This window comes from Plecotus auritus (assembly GCF_963455305.1).
Source record: "Plecotus auritus genome assembly, chromosome: 5".
NCBI lineage: Eukaryota > Metazoa > Chordata > Mammalia > Chiroptera > Vespertilionidae > Plecotus > Plecotus auritus.
The window spans coordinates 68274662-68293886 of record NC_137776.1 but is presented as its reverse complement, the minus strand read 5'-3'; the positions used below and the strand labels follow the sequence as shown (position 1 = coordinate 68293886).

The following is a 19225-nucleotide window of genomic DNA, read 5'->3' as shown; positions in this document are numbered from 1 at the left end:
AACACTAGAAAAAATTGTCAGGATGTTCAACTGTAAATTGTGTATTGAATTCTTATGACCTCAGATACAAAGAGGGTACTTAACCAGGCAGAAGAAAATTTCTAGCAGGAACAGAAAGCATCAGAGAAGGAAATCCGTGGCAGTGTTTTAATCCCCTAATGCCTCCTGCAACAGGATAGTGTTATTTTGATAGTATTATTATATAAGACACTCACTACTGCTCTGCTGGTTGACGGAAAGAATTCGATCTTCTCCCCAGTCTAAGATTAGATTAAATTTTTTATTTACTGAGTGAATGTTGTAAAATTTTATCAGAAGCAGAATGACCAAACAGCTCAAGCTGTGTAGCATAATCACAGCATTGTTTCCCTTGGTCTCCAGAGCACATGAGAGCTGCTAATGATGCTGTGATGCTGTCAGCATGAGGGGGAATTTCATTACATCCATAATGCTTGATTCTTATTCTGCCACTGTCCTTGTAGACTTTGGGGGCACATATCACCATTGCAGAGAACTTCACCCATAGTAAAAAAAAAAAAAAAAAAGTGTCCATTTAAAGTTGATGTTTGGAAATATTGATTCTTTTCATTTGGTCTCATGTTCCAGCCTCTGGCCCTTCACTTGAAAGACCAAATTGCTCAGCTTCTCAGATGCATTTAAGCTAACTCCACTGAGACCTTGAATAAACCAAAGAATGGACACTTAAAATTTTAATGCAATTGTTACATGGACTAGAATACTTGAGGTTACATTGTCAGTGTATTTTCTTTCTGTGGTCAAACTATCTTGGCAGCCAAATTATATAAGAAACCAACTAATGAGCCCTAGTAATCACTGTCATAGGACTAGAAGTCCAAGTGGTCATTACATTATTCCATAAAGTTATATCCATACTAGAGGCCCAGTGCACGAAATTTGTGCACCGGGGGCGGGGGGGCATCCCTCAGCCTGGCCTGCACCCTTCTCCAATCAGGGACCCCTCGAGTGATGTCCGGTACCACTGGCTCCTAACTGCTCACCTGCCTGCCTGCCTGATCGCCCACTAACTGCCCCCCCGCTGGCCTGGTTGCCCCCCAACTGCCCCCCTGCCAGTCTGGTCGTCCCCTAACTGTCCAGAAGGAAGTCGGACGTCTGGAAGATACCTGGTCACCCGGTCTAATTAGCATATTACCCTTTATTAGTATAGATAAGTCAGATCATATTAGAAATTTATTTGATGGGTCATGCTTTCTTCAGATGACTTCATAAAAGCAACACATCAATTCATATGTGGATCTTACAATTTGAATGAGAAAATTTTGCCCTTCATTTCATAAGGAGCAAGGAATCAGATGTGACCAAGCAAATTTTTACAAACATTAGTTTGAGATTTGTTTGCATTATACTGGCTGCATTGATAAAGGAGTAGATCCCTGAGATACCAATGTCAGAGTTACTAGAGAAACCATCATAGGACACTGTCACATAACAGAAGGAGTGTTGAGAACAAAAATTACCCTATCTAATAAAAGAGTAATATGCAAATTGACCATCACTACAACACACAAGATGGCTGCCCCCATGTGGTCAAAGATCCTGCCCCCATGTGGACACAAGATGGCCACCACAAGATGGCCAGCAGGGGAGGGCAGTTGGGAGGGACCAGGCCTGCAAGGGAGGGCAGTTGTGGGTGATCAGGCCAGCAGGGGAGGGCAGTTGGGAGGGACCAGGCCTGCAAGGGAGGGCAGTTGGGGGCAATCAAGACAGCAGGGGAGGGCAGTTAGGGGTGACCAGGCTGGCAGAGGAGGGAAGTTGGGGGCGACCAGGCCTGCAGGGAAGGGCAGTTGGGGGGGAACAGGCTTGCAGGGGAGAGCAGTTGGAGGGGACCAGGCCTGCAGGGGAGGGCAGTTAGGAGTGACCAGGCCTGCAGGGGAGGTCAGTTAGGGGCAAAGAGGCTGGCAGGGGAGCAGTTAGGCATCAATCAGGCTGGCAGGGGAGTGGTTAGGGGGTGATCAGGCTGGCAGGCAGAAGCGGTTAGGGGCAATCAGGAAGGCAGGTAGGCGAGCAGTTGGGAGCCAGCAATCCTGGATTGTGAGGATGTCCGACTGCCCGTTTAGGCCCGATCCTACTTGGATCGGGCCTAAACGGGCAGTCGGACATCCCTTGAGGGGTCCCAGATTGGAGAGGGTGAGGGCTGGGCTGAGGGACACTCCCCCTGCCCCTCCCCCCCCCCCCCCGTGCATGAATTTCGTGCACTGGGCCTCTAGTATATAACCAGCTTGGTTAGAGGAATTGCTTTTATCTGTAATTGGTACAAGAAATTAAAAATTACATGGTATTGAAACTTATGGAAATGTGCTAAAAATTTTCCTTTTACAATTTTGAAACAGGCATTATATATTTAGTTGCAATATATTAGGACATGGTTGGGCAAAAGTAGGTTTTCAGTTGTGAATACATGAAAGAGTTTACTTCTTGTATTATTATTTATTGCATTATTTTCCATACAAACAATTGTAAGCCTACTTTTGCCACACCCTGTATTTATCTTTTACTTTGGAGAGGGAGAAAAAGAAATCTCTATCTTGTAGTTTCTGTTGATAAATACACAGAAAAAAAGTTAGACTATTGAAAATTAGTGGATCCTCAAGTGTGTAGATTTATAATCATAGAATATTAGAATTTTGAAGGACCAAAGTTGTCTTCTAGTTCAAGACTTACCTGAGGCATAAATCTATTGTGGTCTTCCCAACTATCATTCATCCAAGCTTCTTAAATATTATAAGTGGTGGTACTTCCTACCTATCAGGGCGAAATATAAATTTTCAGGTAAATCTACTATTAATAAATCATTTGTTTGATTGAATTGAATTGTATTTTCTGACATCATGATATCTGATCATAATTGTTTTATTTGACTTATCACATTTTTTTCAAATGTATGATTTTAACTTTCTTTGATTTCTCTTTTTAAGCATTGTAGTTGATAATATGTAATTTTTTAAATTTAGCTTGTAACACTTCAAGAAGCAAAACTGCTGCTAAACGAAGATGATTACCTTATTAAAGCGGTATATGACTACTGGGTGAGAAAACGTAAAAACTGCAGGGGGCCATCCCTCATCCCCCAGATAAAACAAGAGAAAAGAGATGGCTCTACTAACAATGACCCTTACGTTGCCTTTCGGAGGAGAACAGAGAAAATGCAAACTCGAAAGGTAATGTGTAAATTTGAATTAATTGAATGTACCTTAATAGTATTTGAGACAAGTATTTTTTCTGCTAACAATTTGAATAATTTTCAATACTTTGAAAATAAAGAGACAATATGATATTGTTGAACTTTATGTTAGAAATCCTGCTCTTCAGTAGATTTTATTGATCAATTGTGTACAGTTTTTATCTAATCCCATGCCCCTTATAAATCTATTGATCATACCAGTTTAGACTTGCAGTTGAAGTGATATGAGGAATTATATGTCTTTATGTACCTTGGACATTTTGATCTCTTCAGTAAACTATGACAATCTGTACATATTCTTTATTTGGGAAGCCCAAGAACTCACAGTTCCTTTGAAACCATATTCTAATCCTTGCAAGTAAATATGGGCTTTACTGCCTCTAGCTACGATAAGATCGTGGGAAGTTGGGAAAGGTTCATTTTCAAGCCTATTATGCCAACAGTCAGAGGTAATACAGTGGAATCTTTTTCTCCTTTTCTGAGTTGTCAGGTGTGTCGGATTTCAGATTGATAAACGTGTCCCCATCTGGCAAGTTCATAAGCAGTATGAGCCAGATTTTTAAGTAAGAGGTCTCATGCTGTGGAATGACATGGTATAGAGGAAAGCATTATTTCAGATGAGTATTCACTGCCTTCCTTTTCTAGTAATTAACAGTAAGAACCACACATGGTAACACATTCTCTAACATTGTAAAATATTAAGAACATATAAATGTAAAAACCATAAGGAATTATAATTGTAGGCAAAACATTTTCTGTGGATTTCTGTTTCTCCTAACATTGAAAGCTTGTCCTCCTCAGCTGTTAGTGTAACAGCTGGGAAGCTTAACAGCTGCCAGGGATAGTATAGTTTAGGACAGTGGTCGGCAAACCGCGGCTCGCGAGCCACATGCGGCTCTTTGGCCCCTTGAGTGTGGCTCTTCCACAAAATACCACGTGCGGGCGCGCACGTACAGTGCGATTGAAACTTCGTGGCCCATGTGCAGAAGTCGGTTTTCGGCCTGGGCAAGTCTATTTTGAAGAAGTGGTGTTAGAACACTCAAGGGGCCAAAGAGCCGCATGTGGCTCGCAAGCCGCGGTTTGCCGACCACTGGTTTTGGTGAAACTCGCAACTGGTTAACAAGCAGTTATATAACTTTCTTGGATTTCCCAAGTGTAGATGGCATTCCCTAACCTGAGCTGAGTTTTCAGTTTGGTGTTTTAGTTCTTAACTAAGGAAATCTAAGATATGTTATGAAGATTTAGTGCCTTAGAAAAGATTAGAGTGAGATAAATTTGTAAATATAATAAAACTTACAAATATAGATTATAGGGCATGAGGAAGGAAAGGTTTATCTGAATCATTTGAACTGCCAGTGGCTTTTTAAAAGAAATGTAATTAATTAAGATATATTGCAAAGCATAAACTTTTAGCAATGTCTTGAAGGAAAAGTATAAGAAGTATTTATTGCATTTTAAACAATATTCTAAATGTTTAAATGTGTTTTATTCTTAAATAGGTTAAGTTACTATTTTCTAATCAGTATTGAGAATTGCTTGTAATGGTTTCTTGTGTTTATGTGCTTCTCCATTGTGTAATAACTAGTCAAGCTTTTTCCTGAATCTTAATTCCTACCCCTACTCTTACCTGTGGTGTGGTTTCTTTTCCAGTAGTCTTTGTATTTCTCTCTGTTTTCAGTTGTGGGACAAAAGACTATTCCCCTTCATGCATGCTATTGCTGGTAGAAATGTTTATGTTTCAAAATGAGAAAGTTGGGAAAGCAGTTAACAATGAGTACTCCCTACCCCCGCCCCAGGTGTTTAAGAGGTGGGCAAGCATTGGGATATGCAAAAATGAATACAGCTAGCAAAGATTCTCTGTTTCCTTCTCTATTGCCACAAAATGCAAAGACTAAAAGTAAGGGACTTCTGAAATACTTGCTTGGTAGTCTAGAATTTAATTTTAATTCACCAAACTAATATTTAATTTGGGAATATTTAAGTACTTTAGGCCGTTCTTAAATGAGATAGTTTTAAGGCACCAGCAAGTCTAAATGTACTGATTGGGAAGTCTTGAATCCCAATATACATTTAGTATGTTTAACCCCAGAGAAACAATTGTTAGCATCTGTGACTTCTCTCCTCCCTCTCTGTGGACCAGAAGAAGCAAGACAAACAGGAGAGGGAAGTCTCATGGTAGTGGTTGTCAGTCTGACAGCACATAACAGTCACCTGTGAATTATCCTTGGTTATAAAAAGATCTACAGGTAATTCTAAAGTGAAGCAGTTTGAGAACCATTTCCCCAGGGATTTGGCAGTAGGTCAGAACTATATGTTACTGGAATAGGAAGAAAGGAATTGGGCTTGAGCAGAGACACTTGTGAGGAAGAGTAAAGGGAATGAGTGGGTTTGAATGTAGGGGTTAGGGGCCATCTTAAAAGCATATAGAAAAGGTGTCAATATGAACTCATGGATTTTAATATATTGGTACAGTTAGAAATAGATATAGCTCTGTGCACATGTATGTGCATATATATATTACATACATATTTTCTAACTCTGTTCTCTGAGAGGGTCTAGAAGCAATGACTCAGTAGCAGTGGGCATGCTTAGCATGTAGATTGTGACTTTAAATACTGTTTTTCATAAAAAGGAACCAGGGCTCCTTAGAAAAACGATTGATTCCGGGTCTGGGGCTGAGAAAGCATAAAGATAAGCTTGGAACATTCTGCTATGCCAAAAAATAAGAATGTGATTAAAATATGTTGGAGCCATGTCAGAAGGAGGACTCCACTGAGCAGAACTAAGAAAGTTTGAGTGTCAGAATAAATAAGAATAATGGATAAACGACAGTATATAACTAACCCATGAGTCCATACTGATATAAATGGATGGATGAATGAATGGATGATTATTATACAGACCTATAGATAAGAGAAAGGTACTCTTTTCCTTATAAGAGAATTGCAACTTAAAAATGTCAACGGAATCATTGAATTTGAAAATCACCGTTTGGCAACTACCGTAGTAAAAATGTTTCAAGCAAAAGTTAGAATCAGTGGATGCAAAACTAGTGGGGGGAGATTTGATGAAAAACAAGATACAGAGTTCTACAGCATACTTTTTGATTTAAAAAGGAAAAATAGTAATTTTACTAGAGAAACCTGGCAGGTGTCATCGTAATCAAGTGATCAAAGCTAACATCAGCACTTATAGGACAAATAGATATAATTTAACTTGTAATATGATGAGAGAAGGATATAATACTACTGTGGTAGTCCCACTAAAAATATATAAACTGAATTTAATTGTGGAAAAACATCAAAGAAACCCAACTTGAGGAACATTCTGTAAAAATAAATGGCTTCTACTCTTCAAAAATATCAAGGTCACACCTGACCTGTGTGGCTCTGAGGTTGAGCATCAACCCATGAACCAGGAAATCACGGTTTGATTCCTGGTCAGGGCACATGCCCGGGTTGTGGGCTCGATCCCCAGTAGAGGATGTGCAGGAGGCAGCCGATCAATGATTCTCTTATCATTGATATTTCTCTCCCTCTCCCTGAAATCAATAAAAACATATTTAAATACATGTATCTATAAAAAGGTCATGATCACTGTAGAAAATCAGATTAGAGAAACATGTCAACTAAATGCAGTTTTATCCTGAATTAGATCCTAGACAGAAAAAAAATTATTACATTTTAGTGAATTTTAATAATAAAAATTACTGTTATCCCACTTAATGCCCTTTTTAACAAGTTATATAAATATATAAAAATATAACTATTATGTTGCTGTAAAGACCATTAGTAGGACAATTAGGTAAATATGAATGAAATCTATAAATTAGATAATAGGAATACATTATGTTAATTTCCTGATTTTTATAATTACTGTGATTATATAAGAGAATATTATTTTTAGAAAATACACTTTAAATGTGTTTAGGAATAAAGGGGTATTTTATCATACATTTTTTTCAAAAAATCTTTAAAATACTACTGTTAATAAACATATGTGTATATGTTTCTTAGTTCATTTGGGCTGCTGTAATAAAAATACCAAAGACTGGCTGTGTGGCTTAAACACAAACATATATTTCCCACAGTTCTGGAGGCTCGGAAGTCCAAGGTCTAGGTACCAATAGATTCGGTGTCTGGTGAAGGCCTGTTTCCTGGTTCATGGACGGTCATCTTGCTATGTCCAGAGAGCTCTCTTGGGTTTTCTTTATAAGATCATTAAGCCATTCCTAAGGACCACACTGATAACCTAATCACTGCCACCTCCAAATACCATCACATTAGGAGACTAGAATTTCAACATAGGAATTTTCAGGGGACACAAACATTCAGTCCATAACAATATGCACATATATAAACATATAACATATGTGCATGTATGTGTATATATACAGGGTGAGGCAAAACTAGTTGTGAGCACATGAAACATTTTTTCTTGTTTACTAATTATTGCATTATATCCACACAAACAGCTGTAAGCCTAGTTTTGCCTCACCCTACATACATAGAGAAAAAGATAAAGCAAATATGAAATATTAACATTTGGGGAATCTGGTTGAAGATATATGAGAATTCTTTATGCTATGTAATGTTTTTTTGTAAATCTGGGGAAAGGAAAAATTAGGAAGGGTAGTTATTTGGGCCTACAGAGAGCTGGAAGTAAATGAGTAAGACAGGGCAGAAGCACATAGTTTAAGAGGAACCCTTGGTGAAGAGGGAGCAATCTTAAAAGGTTCTCGTGCTCTTTTGGATATTGTTCAGCTGACTTGTAGCCTTGTATTATTATTTATCACTGGAGGCCTGGTGCATGAAATTCGTGCATGGGTGCAGTCCCTAGGCCTGGCTGGTAATCGAAGCGTGAGCATCTGGCGAGGAAGGGCAGGTCCCAGCTGACCTCTGGGCCCTGGGCAGCACCTGGGCCCCCGGACCCCCAGCACCTGGGAGCCGGGCAGCAGCCCTGCCCCCCCGCTGCCTCCGCTGGTTGCCATCTGTGGAGCGATCAGGGCAATTGGGCCCTGCTTGCACCTACCTTGGCTTGGCGCTGCCCGCTCACCTGCTCCACCATCCCACCGCGGTCCCGCTCTTATCTGGGCCCATAGGGGCCAGCAGTGCTTCCACTGGTGGTCAGCGCACATCATAGCGAGCTGTCGAACTCCCGGTCAAGGGGACAATTTGCATATTAGGCTTTTATTATATAGGATTGTAATCTATTTGTCTTTCTTATAAGACTTAAAGCTTCCTGCGGATAGGGGACATGTGCAGTATCCTGCACAGAGTGGACACTTTAATATTTGCTGTTGATAATGTTAATTATTTTTCAATTAGAGGGTATTATTGCTGCCTAACCCCCCTTCCCTCCAAAAAATTGCTTAAAATCATGCATTAGATTTTGCCTTTTGTCATACACATAGTATTAAAGGGAAAAAAGATTTTCCTCTTGATGAGATAAAGGGATGACTTATTAACATAGTATTTCTTAATGTTTGATATGCAGTACCTTAATGGGACTTAGTTTAGATTATGTTTTGTATGTGCTGATCAATTTTAAGATACAAGAAACGATGCTTAAAAGAAAAAAAAAAGCCGAAACCGGTTTGCTCAGTGGATAGAGCATCGGCCTGCGGACTGAAGGGTCCTGGGTTCGATTCCGGTCAAGGGCATGTACCTTGGCTGCGGGCACATCCCCAGTGGGAGGTGTGCAGGAGGCAGCTGATCGATGTTTCTCTCTCATCGATGTTTCTAGCTCTCTATCCCTCTCTCTTCCTCTCTGTAAAAATATCAATAAAATATATATATATATATATAAAAAAAAGAATAAAACTTTGAATCTTTCTCAAGTTTTATTTTCTCTTCTATAATCCTCCAGCATGAAATTTGGCTTTCTTCAGGTTCTTTTTAATAATCATATTGCATTATTAAGTCAAGGATGGAAACAGTAACTTTTGTATACAAGTAGATGCTGCTAATTATAGCTGAGCATTCTCTGGTTATTAAACACAACTGTCATCTAAGTTTGTTCAAATTGTTTCTACACTTCATAGTAAGAACTTAATACTCTGAAACTCATAGTTATTACTAAATCTCTTCTACTCTGCAGTGAGGTGCTATTACAATGAATCATGATAATCTCATTCCTTGAGAAACATTATATCCCACTTTTAGTTTTATATCTGAGTTCCTGAAGTGACGCTTTGCTTGTCATTGTGCATGTTTACATTGTAGTATATTGAACTTTCCAGCCCCCAATTACAGAGCTGGATGGATGGAGAGAGACCTATTTTGGCTATTTTTAGGTAACCTTGATTTGACAGAACTGTTCTCTCTGTCATTGGAAAACACCTTGCTACAATTTAAATGGACAGCATTTTCTAATACACTAGGTTTTGTTTCAGGCAGATTTTAAAAATTTGGTTACACTGGAATTATCCCTTCTATGTCATTCCATCTTTTCAACAGCTGGTAACACTTTTTTATGAATATTAATTGAGATATTTGCTTATACTTATATTTTCAGAGTTAGATAACTTTTTTATGTGGTTGTTGTTTAGATGACTTTTTAACTTTTACATTTAACATTTTTATTTTATAGAATGGATTTGTTGGATGAAACTAGAAATGTGGATAACTGGATTGTTTATTCTTTTTTAATTGTCTTTATTTTCAATAGAATCGTAAGAATGATGAAGCCTCTTATGAAAAGATGTTGAAACTGAGACGAGAGTTTAGTAGAGCCATAACAATTTTGGAAATGATTAAAAGAAGAGAGAAAACAAAAAGAGAATTATTGCACTTAACCTTAGAAGTTGTGGAAAAAAGGTAACATTGCTACAATTATATACTAGTGGCAGCTTTAGCCAAATTATGGGCAATATATAACCAGATGAGAGAGAGAGCAAGAAAGAGAGATTTTGTTGTTGTTAAATTTAAAACAATTGAAATTGATACTCTAACAAAATCTACTTTTTTTTAAGAATTGTGGTTGCTACTTGTTTGTTTTTAAGCAGATTGTTATAATTTGGAGTACAAATTTGGGGATATTTTGGGGTATAGTATAGATCCTCTAAGTACACCTGATTTTTTGTTCTTGTTATTGCAGAATCATTGAGTTGTATTTAGAAAAGAACCTAGAGATCATTTTGTCTAATTCTCTGTATTAAATTTTCTATTAAAGAAAATTTTAGGGAAATGAATGTTTTATTTATTGTATTTTCTGATTAAATAGAAATATTTTTTTGTTTCAATGCATTTTGAAAATGTATTCTCTAATTTATTAGTCATTTTCCTGCTTAATTATACTGTCCCTAAACCTAACAGAATTTAATGTATTTCCTGAAGTTATCCTTTCCCTGTGCTTCAAAATATAAAATATACAAGAAATTTGTCTTCTGTATACCTAAGAGATTTTTTGTTTTGGGGTTGTTGTTTTGTTTGTTTGTTTGTTTGTTTGTTTGTTTTAGTTACTAAATCCCAATTATGAGCTTTTTTATTCATGCAAATTTTGTTTTAAGAATCTTGATTGTTTGCTCTGTTGGATTAGCTGTGTTCCAATTAATTGAGTTATCATTGGTTTTTCTTCATTTTTAAAATGTGCAACTTTTTTTTATGTTTTGTTACCTTTTCAAGATATCATTTGGGAGACTATGGTGGTGAAATCCTTAATGAAGTGAAAATCAATAGATCAGAAAAAGAGTTATATGCCACTCCAGCAACTCTTCATAATGGAAATCATCACAAAGTCCAAGAATGTAAAACTAAGGTGAATATCCTCTGGGGAGAAGCATGTATGATAATATTGATTTCACAGTTATTGGTTTCTGCAGTTATCTTAGTATAGCTTGGTTAAAGAGAGTAATTAACATGTATTTAGTTCTTACTATTTGCCAACACTTTGCTGGGAATTTTACATACATGTGGCTTATTAATTCTTATAACAAGCTTTTGAGATAGATTTTACTTCTGTGTGACTTCCAGATCAAATAGCTAATGAGTGGCAGATTCAAGATTTGAATCTAGATCTTATACCAAGGACGATATGCTTTCTACTGTGCAAGCTGCTTCTGTAGAGAATAAGGTTAAAGTTTAGTTATTACCTTTAGCCTTAGCAAATCCTGCATCGTACTTACCGGCAGGTGTCAAAATCTAAAACTAAAGCATTCTTTATTGAGACTATTGAAAGTTATTCTTGTTATCATCATTGCCAGAACCAGCAGTTATCATTTGCTATCTACACTTCATGATTTGAAAATGTCCTCTGACTTCTAGACTACAATTTTTTCTTAGACTAAAGAATTATATTTATTCATTATTCTCTTGGCACATTGATTAAAGTATTCAATTATATTTATTCAGTATTCACTTGGTACATTGATTAAGTATTCAATAGATAATAAAAAATTAGTAAGACCTTTAATTTTAGGAGCATAGATTTAAATAAGGAACAGGTATTAACTGAAGCATTAGACAATAGAGCTTTGCTGTGTAGCAAGATTTAAAAGTGACTTAGGGTGTTTGTGGAAAATTCATCTTTTAAAAAATGTACACAATCCTCATTTTTCATGGGTTCATTCTTAAAGGTCAAGGAAGAATGTGGAGCAGGAAAACTCCTTTACTCAACTCATGTTGGTTCAAACACCAAAGTTCTTTCTTATTAATCACAGGCATCTAGCCCACTTACCTGATACCCCTTAAATCACATTCGCCTCTATAACCAGCCAAAATGTTATCAATGCAAAAAATGACATTTTCTAAGTTATTTTTTAAATCCATTTTACTAGTATATAGATCAATGCTTTTCCTAGGTATGTGATTGGCAGGCATAAAATCTGAAAATCTCAGTCCCAAATAACTGACAGAATTAGTCTTTATTATATATTGATTCTTACTGTAGATCATCTCTAAGAATAAACACTCAGCCTATTTAAATTCTACTTTTAGATATATGGTTGCATCCATAGTTGTTCTACACTATAACAAAGTTAACTGTATTTACTTTGTCACATACCCCACCTTAAAATGTAGGCACTTTCTAAGAAGTTGGATTTTCTTTTAGTTGGTGTAACTGTACCCATTGTATGAAACAATTTATATCTCACTAAATAATTTGGCGTTTAAGCAACATTTTCATTGTGTGTACCATTTTGACCCTAAAGTAGTTTTAACAAAAATCTGAGCTACATGGGGAAATGTATAACTTCCTAAATATTTTTACACTTTCCATATTGCTTGTACTTTGGTGCTCAGAACAGTCGTTTTCAAACTTTTTTAAGTGATAGGTCCCTTTTTTAAAAAGAGTGCCAGTGTGTTAAAACAGAAACAGCTGCTCTGTTGAGAGGTGGGGGCTGGAAACCCACCCTAGCGGCCTGCCTGTTTCCCATATGACCTCTGAAGTACCAACAGAACTCTGTGGAACTTGAGAACAGTTTGATTATTCTTCAGTTGAGGCAGTAATTATACATTCTAAAAAGTGACTTTTTTTCTAGGTAATAAGCTATTTCCCCTAAAAAAAAAATGAGTTTTTTTTAAAGTTGGAAATAAGTAGAAATTAGTTAATGAATTCATAATCTAATTCAAGTTTTTAAAATAAAAATAATTAATTTTCATCAGGACAGTGATGAAACTAAAATTAAATGTAAATACTTTTTAAATGCTGGATTGCAATAGAGCAATTTTTAAAAACCACTAACATCTTAGTTTATTAATAACAATAAATAAAGCAAATTTAAGTAACATAATTATTTTTTATCTTAACTTATAATTTTTAAATTTATGATTACATAATTTTTGCATAATAAAAGTAAATAAAATCACCTCTGGGGTAAAAAAATGTATGTTTTTCAAAGAGCAGTATAGTTTTTCATGATTTCTAAAATGATTTTCATTTCTTCCTTTGGGGGGAAAATCGTCATGTTAACAGCACCCTCATCATTTGTCTTTGAAAGAAGAGGCTTCTGATGTGGTTCGTCAAAAGAAGAAGTACCCAAAGAAGCCTAAAGCAGAGGCTTTGATAACATCTCAGCAACCCACTCCTGAGACATTGCCTGTGATCAATAAGAGTGACATTAAGCAATATGACTTTCACAGCTCAGATGAAGATGAATTTCCACAGGTGCTTGTTTTAAAACTATTTTAAAAACATTTCCTTCTAGTCTTTTATATTGCTATATTTTAAAACATAATTGACATCTTAGAGTTTTGATTCTTGCTCTCTTCACCTAATGGTATAGCATAAATATTTTCCACATTATTTTTATAGCCATTGAAATGGTTTTTATTTTTTGTTATTTTCCATCAGTAGGATAGAATTTATTCTATTATGGAGAACTTGGGTGGTTTTCCGTTTTCCCTTTTAAAAGAAATGAGCATCTCTATCTTTTCTCTCTATTTAAAATAGATTATTAGAAATGAAATTACTGAACCAAAGATTATTAACATTTTAAGACATTTAATACATAATTATAAATATTCACCAACAGTAATTCCCTTTTTACCAGCATTATAGTTTACAGCTTTTAATGTTAATTTTGCTAATTTGTTTGGCAGTAATGATTTGATTATAAAGATGATTTAGAAGAACTGACTCAAATTTTAAACTTGTAAAGATAATTCTCTTGTTTATACTGCAACAGTTTTATAGAAAAAAATGTTTGCAATTAAAATCTCAATTTTATTTTCATAAGTGCTATTTTTAAAACAAGACTTTGCTCTTGCCGGTTTTGATCAGTGGTTAGAGCATTGACCCTCAGACCAAAGGGTTGCAGGTTCTATTTCCAGTCAAGAGCGCATACCTTGGTTGCAGGTTCCCCAGCCCGGGTAGCAACCAATCGATGTTTCTCGCTCTCCCTCTCTCCCCCACTTCCCTCCCTTTCATATTTCTCTTCTCTCCCTTCCACTCTCTAAAGCATTTTAATATTGTTTTATTGATTTCATAGAAGAGGGAGAGAAAGATTGAAACATCAGTGATGAGAGTCATTGATCGGCTGCCTCCGAGCCTGCAACCCAGGCATGTGCCCTTAATGGGAATTGAACCCAGGACCCTTCAGTTAGGCTGAGACTCTATCACTGAGGAAAACTAGCCAGGGCCCCTTCCACTCTCTTTTTTTTCTATTTTTTTCAAAGGAAAAAAATATTCTCAGGTGAGGATTTTTAAAAATACCTTTATTTTATTTAGTAAAGGTTCAATTTTTTTAAAATTGTTTAGCACCTGGTCTAGCAGTATCCTCTTTTTTTTTTTTTTTCTTTTCTATATGGTATGGGCAACCTAAAGAGAATATAGTAACAAACAAGCTTTCTCATATTTTAACATTGTGACTTACTTGCTTTAAAAGAAATTTAAAAACAAAACAAATTTTAAAAAAACCACCATCACAGATATATTTGGAAGCACGACTGTTTATAAAACCCTTTATTGTAATTATTTAAGAATCTAGAGCAGGGGTCCTCAAACTACGGCCAGCGGGCCACATGCAGCCCGCCGAGGACATTTATCCGGCCCGCCGGGTGCCGCTGCCTGTCCTGCTTAGCAGCTGACTTGTCCCAGGCCCGCAGTGCGCATAGGAATTTGTTCATAGTTTTTTTTTTTAAACTATAGTCCGGCCCTCCAACAGTCTGAGGGACAGTGAACTGGCCCCCTGTTTAAAAAGTTTGAGGACCCCTGATCTAGAGTTTATATAAAACTAGAGGCCCAGTGCACGAAATTCGTGCACAGGTAGGGTCTCTAGGCCTGGCTGGTGATCAGGGCCCATCTTTGGGGCATCTGGCAGGACGATGGGGTAGGGGGAGAGCCTGCTGGCCCCGCCCCCTGCTGCCACAGCTGGTCGCCTCCCTCTGCGGGGCGATCAGGGGGCCTCCACTGGCACCCGCCTTGGCCAGCCTGGCACCAACCACTCGGTGGCCCCGCCCCCTGCCACCTCTGCCAGTTGCCTCCCTCTGCAGGGCGACTGGTGGGGCATTCAGGGGGCACCCGCCTTGGCTGGCCTGGGGCCTGCGGGCTGGGCGCAGCTCCTGCATTGAGTGTCTGCCCCCTGGTGGTCAGTGCGCATCATAGTGACCGGTCATTCCACTGTTCGGTCAATTTGCATATTAGTCTTTTATTATATAGGATATTTACTTTGGCTAGATTATATTTTTTACTCTTTTGTCACTGATTTAGTTTTTTATCCTAGATGATAAATTAGCATTATAAGTATTGTAACCAATGCACAAAGATGTGTTTAATTTAGTATACTCTTGAAAAGCACTTAGTGAAATAATTTATTACTTTCGTCAGAGGATCATCCAGTTAGACTTATGCAGGGCTTTGAGTAGCCATGAAACATTAATTAAATGACCTTGTGAAAGAATAAGGGAAATAATGTCCTAACAAATAGTAGGTTTCCAGATAGAAAGTGTAGGGAAGGGCTTTAGGTAGAGAAAACAGCATATTAGAGAGCATTGTTTGTAATTTGGCATTGCTGGAGCATAAAACACAGAAGAGAAGAAAGAGTGAACAGAATGGTGCCTGGAGTACTATCCAGATAGCAAATGGCCTCTATCTTAGACTATTGGGAAATAATTGAAGAATTTTAAGTCAGAATATGACAGATATAGATATATATTGGCCTTATACTGATGGTACTTAAGAGAACCTATAATGTTTTGCTATACAGTCCCTTTAAGAATGATACCATGGGATACTATGACCTATAGAAACTTTTCCCTTATTGCTAGCATCAGTCTGTCCATCCTGATAATAGGGCACACTCAACATACTAGTCATACATTCCTCAAACGTTAAGGTATCTTCATTTCTGTTCAAATTCTCATGTTTATTCACATAGTCCGCAGCTCCCATAACGACATGAAAATTGTATTTTGAAACTTTTAGGTTCCTCTGTGTCCTTGTACAAGGTCTTTTGACAACCCTGTCATTTTTATAATGGTATCCCCATATTGCTAAAGTAAGTATTTACCTACAGTTGGACATGATTAAACTATTTAGAATGTTGCTCTGACAAATCAGGATTTTATTGGTAAAAAAATCAATACAATAATCATATGCTTTTTCTTTGTCCAATAAACAAGGAAAAAAAGAAGAGAACAAACATTTTAACCAGACTTATCCACTGGTTCGCAGGAGAGCAGAACTAAAACTCCTGTCTCTTCTTGATCATGCTTCCGGTTCTCCTAAAGTGCCTCTTTCTTCTTATAGCTCAGACTAAATCCTAAAGTCCACTCCTGGGGAATGATGGTTGGGAGGAAGGGGTGGTATGCTTTATGCAAAGAATTTCTAAGACTGTGATACTTTCTGTGTGCATTTTAGAAGAGGTAGATGATTGGCAAAGGAAACAAAGTATAAAATTCACATTTGGGATTTCCTTTCAAGTTTCAGGTTTGGGGCTTGGTTCTGCAGAAAGACGAATCTGCCCTAGCTTTCTATTTCTGTATCCTCCACAGGGCTGGTGGAGGTATATTGTAACCTCAAACAAATGCCTTTCTCCCCTGGATGACCCTGCTTAGTGGTAATTACCACAGTTTGGAAATAAATGTGGAGAAAACATTTTTCCTCTCAAAATAGGAAGAGAAGGATTTGTGAGGTTCAAAAATTTGCAAGTTAACATAGGAGTGATTTACTATTTATGATCAGATTCTAATTTTAGAACATTACAAAGGTTTATCTATTGACTTTTGATAACTCCTAAGTAGAATGCCTCATTCCTCATTTTTCAGGTACTGTCCCCAGTATCAGAACCTGAAGAAGAAAATGATCCTGATGGTCCCTGTGCTTTCAGGAGGCGAGCAGGATGCCAGTATTATGCTGTAAGAACTTTATTTTTTGTGATGTTTTTGTGAACTGGAATTAACAGGTAACTTTTGTCAAGGTGACTTAGTCTTGATCTAGAAATTGGAAATCCTTCAGCATTTTTATTTAATACCCCCTGTGCAGATACCAGTAAAAGATGCTCAAAGGTACTGAGTTCTTTCAAAAGATAACAGAATTCTTCACTTGGAAATTGATGACTCATATTTTAGAAATCTACTCTCACTTTGGGCTTTCAGTGTAGCTATAGCTCAGCAGTTAACGAAAATTACTCAGTGTCATTGCTATAGTTAGGTAAGCCCAGAATATCTAATTGAACCTGATGACTGCCAAGTATTTATTAGAATTTATTGTTAGACAAGCCATCTTGTGCATACATATCCAGTAAGTATCAAACATAAAGGACCATTTTTAAACTTTAATCATTATATTCATAACTTTTTTACACACTTAGAAATTATTTTGTGCTATTAAGTCAAGTTTTGGTATAGCATTATATCAGAGAACAGCCCTCACTCCCAAATGTTTGGGTTTTCAGATAAGGTATAAACTATATAGTTATAAGGATGCCTTTCATATATGTCTTGTGGACACCGTTTGTCATATAGCCTTTTCAGGGTGTGTGTGTGTTGTTGTTTTTTGAATATATTTTTATTGATTTCAGAAAGAAAGGGATAGGGAGAGAGAGATAGAAACATCAATGATGAGAGAGAATCATTGATTGGCTGCCTCCTGCACTCCCCACACTGGGCATATGCCCTGGCTGGGCATTGAACTGGTGACCTCGTGGTTCCTGGGTCAACACTCAACTGCTGAGCCACACCTGTCTGGGCAGGGTATGTGTGTTTAATGTAGAAGAGGTAGGGAGTTGTTTACAAATTATGCTAATGAGAGAAGGAAAATATTAAAGGGGCAGAATTGCTAAGACACAGAAAAATAGAATAATAAAGGGGAGAAGGTAAAGAAATGGACTGTATGTTCTTAAAAGTAAAGAGGAAGTGTCATCTTGACCCATGCATGCTTAAAAAGTGTAATTTGGTGTCCAAAAAAATTTCTTCTGGTTTATCTCAATAGAAAGCTTATTACTAACTTCACTATCTTTACTTTTTCACATAAATGTTAAAAGCCATGTTATTCTTTAAAGATATATTTCTTTTTAAAATATACCTTAAATGTGTTTATATTTGTAAACTAAATTCATTTTGAATTTTTAAATTTCTGAATATCTAAATTTAATTGTTTTCCTAATGCTGTAATTTATTTTTATCATGATTTAGCTTTTTTTCATTTCAGATTTACTGCATGAGTTTTAATTTATTTTTCCTTTCTTTGCAGCCTCGTTTGGACCAAGTTAACCATTCATTTGAAAATTCAGAATTGGCAGATCTGGATAAGTTGAGATATAGGCATTGCCTTACAACACTCACAGTCCCAAGAAGATGTATAGGATTTGCAAGGAGGCGAATTGGCAGAGGTGGAAGGTAAACTATTTGTTTTGACATGGATTTTGTTTACAAGATAGAAGAAAACCTATAGGAAAAAGTTAAGTTCTTCCAGATAATATTTGGTTTTATATTGTTTTTCAGGGTCATAATGGACCGAATATCCACAGAGTATGACCCAGTCCTGAAACAGATAGATCCTGAAATGCTGAATGGTTTTTCAAGCTCTTCCCAAACTATAGACTTTTCTTCTAATTTCTCTCGGACCAATGCTTCCAGTAAACATTGTGAAAATAGACTGTCCCTTTCTGAAATATTAAGCAATATCAGATCATGTCGACTACAGTGTTTCCAGCCAAGGCTACTAAATGTACAGGACAGTGATAGTGAAGAATGTACCTCAAGAAAACCAGGGCAGACTGTGAACAGTAAAAGAGTTTCTGCAGCATCTGTAGCTTTATTGAACACCAGCAAGAATGGCATATCAGGTAAGCTGTCACTTTATTGGAGGTATATCCTGCTGGTTTTTTCTCCTTAAATTTTATTATATACTCAGTAAACTTACATGGTAAATTTTGAAGGTTTATTTTCATAATCCCACTGAGAACTGCGATTTTATCGTAATCTACCACATTTCCTTCCAGCCTAAGAAATTAAACCTAATTATTGTGGTTGACATTTTAACCAAAATGTCCTAATACCTATAAAACTGTTGAGGTATATTCTGAGTGTGTGGGCCTGCTGTGGTGACTATGGAAGCAGAATG

The 19225-nt window shown here is 36.9% G+C and overlaps 1 protein-coding gene across 3 annotated transcripts in view; it reads left to right on the top strand.

Annotated features, from left to right (window-relative positions):
* The window catches only part of EPC2 (enhancer of polycomb homolog 2), a 134054-nt gene that overhangs the window by 98276 nt on the left and 16553 nt on the right, over positions 1–19225 (top strand). For 2 of the 3 annotated variants that reach the window (XM_080670742.1, XM_080670741.1), the window contains exons 4-10: positions 2991–3197; positions 9890–10038; positions 10846–10978; positions 13136–13327; positions 16927–17016; positions 18353–18498; positions 18604–18947. In XM_080670742.1, the coding sequence (XP_080526868.1) occupies positions 2991–3197; positions 9890–10038; positions 10846–10978; positions 13136–13327; positions 16927–17016; positions 18353–18498; positions 18604–18947 (1261 nt within the window). The remainder of the gene's footprint in view (positions 1–2990; positions 3198–9889; positions 10039–10845; positions 10979–13135; positions 13328–16926; positions 17017–18352; positions 18499–18603; positions 18948–19225) is intronic. The other variant, XM_080670743.1, reaches the window with a different exon arrangement.